Source organism: Temnothorax longispinosus, chromosome 4 (genome assembly GCF_030848805.1).
Source record: "Temnothorax longispinosus isolate EJ_2023e chromosome 4, Tlon_JGU_v1, whole genome shotgun sequence".
Lineage (NCBI taxonomy): Eukaryota > Metazoa > Arthropoda > Insecta > Hymenoptera > Formicidae > Temnothorax > Temnothorax longispinosus.
The window spans coordinates 11,245,237-11,257,699 of NC_092361.1; the positions used below are offsets into that span (position 1 = coordinate 11,245,237).

At 32.1% G+C, this 12,463-nt stretch overlaps 2 protein-coding genes and 1 pseudogene across 4 annotated transcripts in view; 1 reads left to right on the forward strand and 2 right to left on the reverse strand.

Annotated features, from left to right (window-relative positions):
* Positions 1–12,463, reverse strand: part of LOC139812159 (uncharacterized) — a 240,992-nt pseudogene that overhangs the window by 121,355 nt on the left and 107,174 nt on the right.
* Positions 1–12,463, reverse strand: part of LOC139812160 (uncharacterized) — a 145,770-nt gene that overhangs the window by 63,023 nt on the left and 70,284 nt on the right. The gene's annotated exons all lie outside the window — the stretch shown is intronic.
* On the forward strand, positions 1,105–2,916 carry LOC139811433 (uncharacterized). Its single transcript, XM_071775724.1, has 2 exons — positions 1,105–1,393; positions 1,700–2,916. The coding sequence occupies exons 1-2, from the start codon at positions 1,105–1,107 to the stop codon at positions 2,914–2,916; spliced, it is 1,506 nt and encodes a 501-aa protein (XP_071631825.1).

Below are 12,463 nucleotides of genomic sequence, written 5' to 3' on the forward strand. Positions count from 1 at the left end.
ATAAAATACTAAATTAGTGGCAGAAATGAAGTTTTACAATCGACACAATGTTAAACCGATGTTGACTTGAGTAGTTCAGGCTACATGGTCCATATATGGACTTGAGAATATAAGACTAAAGAATATAACAGATTTAGAATTGAATAAATTGCGACTGGTTTGGCGCAATTTTTCTAATTTTATTATATTTTTAAGTCTTTTCTACCCGTATTTCATATATAATTCTTTAAGATTTGGTTGATTAGTTCTTCAGGCATCCTGTCTTTTTATTAAAAACATTCAATGAATTTATTCGATCGCAATCTGTAAACAAAACACTGTTACTGCTAAGGTGACGACAAGCGTCTTGAACATTCAAAGAAGTATAAATGTGTTAAGAATTTATGAAACTTGACAAGTATTAGATGAAGCTGTAGTTATTCTTTAATTAAGTAAAGATTAAATACTATTTTTTTTAAATTTAACATATAAAGATATGTTTTTCTGAATTTTAGAAAAATAATTTCGGACACAATTACATCACAGCATCTCAAAGTGCTGTGATGTAATTGTGTCCAAAATTATTTTTCTAATACCAAAATTAGTGGCTGCTATAATTTTGGTATTATAAGTATGGATCATGCCCCGGTCATGGCTTAATAGTCTAGATCATGCCCCGATCTTGGCTTAATAGTCTGGTTCGTCCCCTGATCTTGACTCAAATCATGCCCCGATTTTGGCTTAATTGTCTGGATCGTCTCTTGATCTTGGCTTAATTGTCTAGATCATGCCCCGATCTTGACTTAATTGTCTGGATCATGCCCCGATCTTGACTTAATTGCTTGAATCATACCGATCTTAGATCATGATCCGATCTAGACAATTAAGCCAAGAATATAATAAAACTATAAATAGCCCGATATTTCAAAATTTGCCACACATATTTCTAAAAAAATTATGGACCTTTGATCGCGTATTGGGAATGGCTAAACTGTGATACGCTCTCTGGTGGCGAAAATCAGAACCCGAAAGAGTAGGTCGCCGGCTGTCACATAAGTAAAGCGAATTGACAGTTAATTTTTCATATGACAATTGTATAATACACTAATGTAATTACAATTAGTTATGGAGGCCGGAGTGAAATTTCCACCAAAAAGCTCGAAAAGCAAAATATGTTGCTCTGTTTTCGGTTGCAATAGCAAAGCTCGAAATAACCCGGAATTAAGTTTTCACCACTTTCCTAAAGCCGGTGAAATAAAAGTCAATAAACTAAACATATTTGGACAAAATGAACTTATTGACAGGAGAGTGTTGTGGGAGAGAATTTTAAAAATCGGCAGAAAAGTAACACCAAGTATGCGAGTTTGCTCACTTCATTTCATCAAAGATGACTACTATGTATTCACAAGACCAGGTAAATTGTCACTATTCTAGAAGCAACCTTTTATTATTTTTATAGTTTTCATTAGTACTTATTAAATTTTAACAGTATTTTATGCATATCACATTATAAATCTCAATCATTATTTAACCTCAAAATGTAATCAGCTATATTATATTTTATATGCAATAGTTTAAGTCTTTAAGTGAATTAATATATGTACATTTGACAAAAACAAAATTGTTATTTAGTTATATAATAATAATTAGTTAAAGAACTTAAACTTTTTAAAAATAATTCTTTTTTAAACTTTTTAAAAATAATATTCTTTTTTTTTAGATTTTCCAGCTGGAGCAAGGTTTTTGAAAAAAACTAGTGTACCATCTGTTAATTTGCCACTTTCCAGCGTACAGACTACTAATGTTTCAAATAATAAAATTACTGAAAGGCAAATTCGACTGGAAAATCGTCAGAAAAATATTAAATTAAATGCGAAGGAAAAAGACACCGAGTGCAATTGTTTTCTGACTGAAGAGGATAATATTGCTGTTCAGAATGATACATTCCTTGTTGAAGAAGTTAATATAGAAGAAAAATCCAGCGATGTTCCTCAGAAAAAAATTTTAATTGATGTTGAAATACAAGTAAAAAGTGGAGATTTAATTGAAAATTGCTTTTTACATTTTTTAAAGACTGATAAAGAATTGAGCACTGCCACCGGGATTCAAAATTTTGAATTGTTTGATAGTATCGTAGCTGCTGTTAAAATAGCTGCACCACACTTAAACACTGGTGTATTAAGTATTCGTGAAAGAGTTTTAATGACTTTTATGAAACTGAAACAGAATTTAAGTTATTCGTTTCTATCTATTTTGTTCCCAACGATTAGTGTAAGATATTGTTCAGAGATTATTTGTAACATGTTGGATATTTTAAGTAAAATTTTAGAGCCATGTATTCACTTTCCATCAGGAGATGAAATCTTAAGGAATATGCCATTATGTTTTGCTAATTACCCTAATACTCGCATAATATTAGACTGCACCGAAATAGAAATACAAAGGCCAAAAAACTTATGTTGTCAAATAACAACTTACTCGACTTACAAAGGGAGATATACTATAAAATTTATGACTGGAGTAACACCAGGTGGTATAATATCTTTTGTCAGTAAAGCTTACGGAGGTAGAGCATCGGATAAAGCAATATTTGAACAGAGTCTTTTGTTGCAACGACTAGAGAAAGGTGTGTCGGTTATGGTAGACAAAGGTTTTCTGATAGATGAATTGTGTTGTGATTATGATGTGAAACTAATTAGACCGCCATTCCTTAAAGATAAGGTTCAATTTTCTGAAAATGACGCTGTAGAGAATGCAGATATTGCAAGTGCAAGAGTGCATGTTGAAAGACTCAACCAAAGACTAAAAGTATTTGAAATACTGGGCAGTAAAATGTCCTCATGCCTTGTACCAAAGAGCGAGAAGATCATAACTATTCTATGTGCAGTAGTAAATCTAAGTAGTCCCATTTTCAAGGATGATAAATTTCACTCTTAATTTTTCTTAATAAGACTTTTTACTATTTGTAAAAATAAGTTATTGGTTTTTGTATTTAAAAAAAAGTTTATTTTAATTTAATCAATTAATTTATTCCGCAGAACCCTCCTTAATACAAACGTGATGCAACATTACATTGTAGTAAACATTTTTTAAAGATGTTAACATATTATTTGTAAATTCGTGATCAAATTCAACTGTTAGAATACGAAAACTATTGTCGATAAATGCATATATAATAAAGTCGGTTATTTCTACATTCAAGATTGCCATTCCAAGCTGAATCTGTGCAAAATAGTTGCTTTTTTCTTTTAATGTTAAATTTTTATTTAAATAATTAAGAGATTGAACCACATCTGATATAGTTTTTGTTTTGCCAGCGAATGGACACTTAATTTCGATTAATTTGTTAGGTTTTCCATTCTCATCTAAAGTCACACCGTCTGGACTATATCCTAGCCAAGGATTTATTTCTGGTACAACTAGGCCTATTTCTTTAACTTTAACGCCAGTGTAATCTTCATAGGCAGTTCTTGCTAATGATTCATATTTAATGCCGTGCTTCATGGCCGCTGTTTTTTTAAACGCCTTTGGATAAAAATATTGCTGTGATTTTTGCTCCCAATTTGCTGTCTTATTTTTTGTATACGTGTAGAGGGCATAACATCTTGAACCTGTTACTCGAAACTGTCTTTCCTTCTTCCATAATACTTTACTCTTAAAAGTTTTTTCACAAACTGACTTAGTGTTTACTTTTAATGAATTTAACAATCTTGCACAACACTCTTTTTCTGGTTGATTTGGAGAAATTTTTGACAAATTCAACATTGAATTTGACGGTTGAACACTTAAGATAGCTTCTAGTTCACTATTATTTAATTCTAAATTATTATTATTCTCTTCTGAGATTGTAGGTTTATGTCTTCCAGATCTAATAAAATCATTAAAAAATAGTACATAATAATTGTATATAACAATAAATTTTAAAAATCTTGAAATTTTATGTACAAATTATAAATTTGTTTTAATTTGATTGATTAAAAGTTACTTTAAAAAAGATTTGATCAAAATTATCCATACATATGCTTGTACAAAGCTGAGTTCTGGTTGTTAGTAATAAGAAGCTCATTTATTTCTTTTCTTTGTTCTCCCGTTAACGTAGCAATGTATTCTTTCTTAAATTTTTTATTTAAACATTCGTGTTCACATAATGGGCTTTACTTGGCATATATTTTTCCATAGATTTTGCATGTGGCATTTTCCACAAGCATTTAGTATCAGTACAAGATACTAAATCCAAATCATTAACATCCATTCTGAAAAAAAAATTATCTTTGGTATGGGCAAAAATAATTGCAAAGAATTGGTTAAATAATGTCAATACTGTCATGCTACTTCAATTTTAAAACAGATACTGTAAACAAAAATATTCTTTACATCTAATATCTTTTACATATAACTTAAAATTAATTTAATATTTTTTTAAATTTACAATAAAGAAGCATAATTTATATCATAAATTAATTAATAAGGCTATCGAGAAGAAAGCAGTAATAATAAACTAACCTATTCAGGTATAGGAAAACAGCCACACTATGTTTGCATTTCCTACTTAATCCGGCTTTGCAGGAACATTTTATGTCTAAGATCTTCCCAACGGAAGAAATTGATCCAGTAATCTCGTGAGGATTACTTTTTAAACTCGAAGTTTGCAAGCAAAATGCAATGAAACGTGTGCAATCGACATCAACACTAATTGTTTTACCACAAAATATTACATGATTTGCATTCAATACCCTTTCACCTTCAACAAAATTGCGGCATGAAGGCGTCGAATTGGTGAAACTGCATATCTCACTAATGGGCAGTCTCATTTTAATTACTTTAATCTTATAAATGCACACATACGTCGTATTGTACAGTGACAAGTGACCTACTCTCTCCGGCCATCTTGCCTTCGTGACGTCACGACCGCCAATCCCATCAAATCTTATAATATATATTATATATTATATATTATATATTATAAAGAATTATAATATATATGAAATAGGGGTAGAAAAAACTGAAAAATATAATAGAATTAGAAATAGATCGATATCTCAAATATTGAGAAAGCTACAGCGTAAAACACGCTTTTCTGAAAAATGAAAATTCCCTTAAAATCCATACCGGTCGACAGATTTTAATAAAATTAAAGGAGAACATACTTTCTATGATACTCTATTTGTGTGCAAAATTTCAACCCGGTATCTGAAAAATTCTACATACTTCCGGACAATTTCTACTAATATGATTTCTCGACATTTTGGAACATTCTATACCTATTTCAATCAAAATCTCAAAAAAATTTTTTTCACCATCACAAAGCTTCCTCCATGAAAAAGCAAAACATTGTTAATCCCAAAAAATATTTAGTCCAATACGTTCAACTAAACATTTTAGTTTACGCAAGCGTTATTTTTGTAGTAACTTACGATAATTTGTCCGCGTAAACGGGGTTTTGTGCAGGTAACTTCTCACACAGCAAAATATATCACCAAGATATCTAGAAGATACCTGAATGACGGAATATCTGATTGCGCAAGATATCATGAGAATATCTCAGAGACATCTCCAAGATTATAAAAAGCCATGATAATTTTATCTCAAATATGATATCTGATTCTGCATATGGAGTATTCCATGGGATCTCAACTTATCAAATTAACTCTGAATTCGGTTAAATGCTTTTTAATTAACTTAATATAAATTATCTTAAGTGAAAATATTCTTAAGTTTTTCATAAAAATTTTACTTCAAGATTATCTACTATATATTTTTTTTATTTTTACAAATTAGACAATTTGCAATCATTTAGCATACACAAAAAATCTTTTTTTAATCTTTTTGAAAAATATTTTTTTGGTTGATCATAAATTTTTGAATTTTTGTCGAAGATAGATTGCAAAATGTTCGTTCCGGAAAAATAACTGACTATTGAACATTTTTACTGGATTATATAAAAATCCGTAAGAAAAAAAATTATATTTTTTTTTCTATTAATCCTGGCACTTTGAAATTTTAGCACGTTATTACACACGACTAAATATATTTAAAGAAAAAAACTAGCTCAATTGTGCGTGGCACTTCTGAGATAATTAATTTTTTATTCGTTTTTCATGAAAAAAAGTACTAAAAATTAATATGGTAAAAAATGAAAATTACCATCTCAAAGTACAAGAAAAGTTCAACATTTTTCATGTATACAAATTTTTTTTACATAGACGAAATTTTAAGTTAAAAATTTTCGAAAATATCAATTCTTGAAAAAAACTCGAAATTCAACTGTTGATATTTACTGAAATAACGTCCATAAAATTCTGAAAAAAATTGAGAAGGAACCTATCATTTAGTACAATAACATACTGCAAAACAAAAGAAATCGGTGAATGCGAGTGAAAAAAAAAGTTGAGATTCTATAGAATACCCCATATATATCGGATATTTATGCCCCATTTAAAAACAGATATGTTATATACAACCCAAATAGCAAGAAGAAAAGAATTCTTTTTAAATTCTCGATTTATGAAATTAATTGTTTTTCCGTATTTATTCTGTTCTAAAATAATTCTTAAGAGTTAAAAAAAAATAATTTTTATGTCACCAATTCTGAGTCTTTCTTCAAATATAAAATATAAATTTTTTTCATAAGAATTTGCAATAAATTCAAAATTATGCTTCGATAATATTCCAATATTTTGCATTTTGCCATCTCTGCACTGTATGATATCTCGGAGGTATCACGAAAAATATTAAAGTCAAGTATCTCACAGGCTTGCATTTTATCCTAGTGCGTAAGGATTTTTGCTTACGAGAAGGTACTGGCGCATGTAGCCAGTACCGCGTCGCGGCAGTACATGTTACTAGCGCTCGCCTGAGCGAAAATTTTCTGAGTCCCCTCGCGGCATGTTGCTTTCGCGCCGCGGTTGTTACCTCCGGCGCCGCCCGAGTAAAAATTTTCTAAGTTTCCTCGCGGCGCCTGGCTTTCGCCGGGACGAATCGGTACGGCGTCCGAGTTCTCTCGGATTGTTTTATTAACTACGAATAAACTTGATTTGATCTTTATAAAATATAAGAACTAACTATAAATCGACCATATATTCGAATGCAAATGTTGCAGAGATGTATTTTTCAAAGATATAATGTGATATCGAGTAATGATGTCCTGCAGATATTCTGTGAATATCTGAAAATAAGATATCTCTCATATTTGACTTAAAATTGTAGGCATAAAGATATCTGGCTACATCTCCAATATATTTTGCTGTGTGGGTAGTAATGACAGCGCGCTGAACCGGCTGAACGCACTATCTGCACTGACAATGAGCGCAGAACGCATACGTACTACGGTTACATATGCTGTTACGCACTGCAACAGTGCACTGCGTGGCACTGCACGCAGCATCAAATTTACTTCGCGTTGTTAGCAATATGACAGCATTGTGTGATCCTATGAATTATTACAGCAACAGCTCGAATTTTAAATCAGACGATTTTAGACGCAGCATAAGTTGCCAACAAGTTGCTGGCAATAAGTTGCTATACAAAATTGTTATATCGTGAAAGCATCAACTTGCCGACAAATGCGGACTCAGTTGCCACAATTCTGAAAGCAACACATATTATGTTGTCGACAACATGCTAGCAACAATTAATGCAGACAATTGCTATCTGGGATTTCACCGTTAACGTCTCTTATTACGTATCAGAACCAGTCAATACAGAACATCAGTAAAATTATATCTATATTATAATTTTGCACTTAACAATGTAAATGTAATATAACACATATTGTTTGAAGCACAAGCTCGCGCAGAAGCCTGGGCTCAAGAATCGTGAAATAGGAAACGACACATTTAACGGGGAGTTGACGAAAAGAGATTGTGTACTTTTGACTATATTAGTATCACAAATAAATCAAAATAGCATTCCATACATGAGTATCTTTGTTGTGTATCGAACAAGAAATAGGTTGTGTATCGTATAATTTAAAAAAATAATTATTTGTAAAATAGTCCTTTTCTGAATCGAAATTGAGATAGCACTTTTCTTGCATCTACCATACAGTTCGTTCACATTGATATTTATTATTTAGGGCATCTTCACAATTGTATCTTGACGTAATTAAGATTAATACATAATCAATCCGTCTCAAAAAAGGAATGTTCACATAAAAGACATAAGTAATCCCATAAAGTACATAATTAATCACACAAGCAAATATGATCACAAGATAAAGAACAATCCATATGAATTCATGAGTCAATCTGATTGTAATTAGTAAAGAAATGTGTGGCACAAAACATTCTATTACAAACAGTCACATACTTCTGAAGGAATTGTTATTAGGCGAACAAATAATAAAAGTAAATATTATACAGTTCAATATATGTATCGTAAATTAAGTAATGATTGAATATCTTATTGACTCATGCTTTACATCAATATAATAGAATAATGCTAATCTGCAATAAAAGAATATAATCCGCAATATAATTGAATATAATTCGCAAGATAACTAAATGTAATTCGCAAGATAAACGCAAGGTAATTGAATATAAGACGCAAGTAATTGAATGTAATTCGCAAGTATTGAGTGTAATTTGCAATATAAGAAAATAGAATCCGCTTCATAAAGAATATAATCCGCAATTCTGATTGAATGTAATTCGCAAGTAATTGAGTATCAAACGCAAGTAAATGAATAATAAAACGTAAGATATTTGTCATCAAATCGAATAGAAGTTAATGGTAATAGTAAGATGGTTGCAATCACGATATTAAGATTCAAGATAATGTTCATTACACTGAGATCAGTTCTAGCATGATACCGCTTGCATTTACGTTAAGATCAAGAAGTATTCTTCACATCGAAATAAGATTTCTTAAACAATCCGAGGCTTTTAGCGTACAGATTTATTGGAATCTCTGAAATCAAGAACCACAATGAGTATAAACGATGTTCATACGCTACTTCAGATTGTACGTAAACGATATTTACGCGCTACCGATTGATAAATGTGCGTAAAAGATATTTACGCTCTACCGAATGATATGTTCTTTGATTTCGTCAGAGATTGCCATATTTACCTTTGAATGAAGATTTTCCGTGTTTCGGATCGATAATCCTTTGAGAGATAGTCTCATTGACTAAGCCCATAAAAGGCGTTCCGATTTTCACCATGTGGCCGTATCGTCCTTCGTTGCAATCATGGCGGTTGAGTCCATTTGTCGTGTAACGACATCGATATGGCGACGGTCGTCCTTCCTTTCCATACAATGGCGATTTAGCCAGGTTATTATCGTCGGCGCCTTCCTTCAACGTCCTCGTTGACGTGTTGAAACACAGCAGCACGCTTTCCGAGAGTACGATATGCAGACTTCTCTGCGTACAATTTAATGCAACCAAATACGTCGCGCCTCTCGAACCTCGCAATGGCGGAAGGCCCAATCTTAGTTTTCACGAAAGATGCGTACGGAACGACTGATACGTTTCGAATGTTCGTCTCGTCGGGCTGCACGCACGAACACGCCCGCTTGCACATGCGCAGTTCCGCGGTCACAGCGCCGTAACACGATCCGTCTCTGGGGCGCCACGCTACAAGCGCCGAATTCGCGCGCGATTTTACAACTACCATGACGCCGCTGCAACGCCATATAGACTGCCCTCTGTGACAGCCTTACAGCACTATTCGTATAACTAGATTAACCGACTAGATGCCGCACACAACACAATCTGTCCTCGTCTGCTATTACCCATTTCTAACACATATTGTTACATGTTGTTATTTCTCTTTATTAAATATATTATACTTTGAAAACTGAATCTTTCACAACTTAATTCAAAATTGTTTAAAAGTAAGAATATTATTATGTCATCTAGTAATATCATTTCTTTAAAACAACTAAGGGTGAAACATAAATTTTTATTTTTAACCAATTATGTATTCTTTATTATTATTTACAACAATATGCTACTTATTACAATGTAGCTCGTTTCCTGCACAATATCCTACATGACTATACCGAAACCTAAGTCACACATTAAAGACAGCTGGACCTTCGTGATTTGTGACTGAGATTAGCAATTCCAAGATTAATTTTAACGAATTGCTGGTTTCTCTTGATGTTATAGCATTATTTACAAATATTCCTAAAAAATTCGTTTTGAAAGGTATTAAAAGTAGATGGAAATATATTTCCCGTAAGACAGATTTTAATTTAGAACAATTTTTATATGCGATTGACCTTGTTTTATCTTCCACTAGCTTTCAATTTAATGGACAAATCTTTGAACAGATTTTTGGTAGCCCTATGGGTCCCCTCTCTCTCCTTTACTTGCTGACATTGTGATGGACGACTTGGGGACATTTTGTTTCGAACAATTAGATTTTGCAATTCGTGTTTTTTATCGGTATGTTGACGATATTTTTGCCGTGCTTCCTAAATAAAAAATTGATAAAATTTGAATTGTTTTTAATAATTATCATCCCCGACTGAAATTTACATATGAGACGGAGGAAAACAACTCAATTAATTTGGAGACTAGAATCAAAGAACATCGTGCCGATATTAAAAAGCATCCAAGCAACCATTCTGTCGTCAGAAAGCACAAGACCTCTTGCAATCATGATTTTAATTGGTCTAGTCCAAAGTTCTACACAGTGAGAAACATTTTAAAAGGAGAGAGATCGCCGAAATGGTGTTTATAAAAAAAGATAACAACACTATTAATTTACAGAAGGACACCGACAACCTTCCGGTGATATATGACAAAATAATAAATTTAATGTAAAGCGCTTTCGGTTACCTCTGCCTTTGTTTTTTACTCAGTCGTCCGTTGTCATCTGAGGTGATCGCATCACCGAACACCACACAAAATTATTTTATTACCATTTGACACACAAAACACGTAAACGGTGCTCTCTTTATATAATTCTTTTTATCAGACTCTTTCCGTATTATATTTTAGTTCGTAAACTCATTATTGTACTCTTTTTGTCATTTAGTTCGTAGACTCATTGCTGCCACACTGTGTACAATGAAGTGTTTTGCAAGCGTTTAAATTTAATATACGCACTTGATAAGGACCGGAATCTCGGTTGAAACCCGTTGTGCTTTTTAAATAAAGACTGCCAGTTTGGTTGAAGTAAAGGATTTTGTTCGATCAATTAATTTCTTAAATACGACTGTTATTAGAAATGGCGATGCTATATTGACTAATTGGTACACGAAACCTACCTTTTCAGGTCGATACATTAATTATTTTTCTAGTCACCTGAAGAAATACAAATTAAACACTATAACAAGTTTAATCAACCACGCAATTTTGTTATCCAACAAGTGTTTTCATGATAGTAACATCGACAAAATCAAGGGAATACTGTTAAACAACTGTTATCCACCGCACATTATCGATATATGTATTAAGGACAGATTAAAAGTACTCAAGTATCGCGATAGCACATTGGACACGCTAATGACAATGTAAAACAGATAACTGAAAAGTGTATAACGGTTCCTTATATCAAGGGTCTTAGCGAGAGATTATTGCGTATTTTAAGAGATTGCGGTCTTTACATACTTTATACGGTCCCTAAAGTACTCGATTGTGTCATAAAGAAGAGGAAAGACAGGCTTAATAGTTTTAAACAAACCAACGTAATTTATAAAATTAATTGCGCAAATTGCGATGCTACTTATGTTGGCCAAACTAAAAGGCAACTGGAGACACGCATAAAAGAGCATCAAGCGGATGTTAGAAAGCATGCCAGCAACCATTTGGTTTTCAGCAAACATCGTACTGCATACAATTACGAATTTAAATGGTCTAAAACGGAGATCTTGCATTGTGAAAAACATATTAGAAGACGCAAGATCGCTGAGATGTTTTTCATAAAACAACACAATTACACAATCAATTTACAGAAAGACACGGATAATTTGACCGAGGCATATGATATAATAATAAAGAACATTTAGCGATCGTGATCCAGTTTGCCTTTGTCGGTCGAGTGGTGCTGACATGCTTTCCGAATACTTATTTTTTTTTTACATTATTACGTTTTACTTCACATATGACGCACAAACCTGTAAGTTCTCTAATTTTAAAATTGTTTTTTGATTTTTTATTTACTCCTATGTATTATGCAACTTTTTAATTTTAATTTAATGTAATTTTAGTTCTTGACTTTTGACTTGCTGGCACAATGCCAGGACTAGGATCGGTTGTACGACATATGTAGTTTATAACACTTGATAAGGACCGAAATTTACGGTCGAAACGTCGTGAGATACGAACAAATCTTTATTGCCAGTCAGTGTCGAATATTATTCTCCTTGTTAAAAAATATAATTTATTTGCAAAAAATAAACATTTTAATTATAATAAAAAACGATATTTTATACAAAATAACTTGTTCTAAAAAATTGATATGCTTAATAACAATTAAAATTTGTTGTTAAAGAACAAAAAGACTGCAAAAGTAGCAGACACTTAGAATGC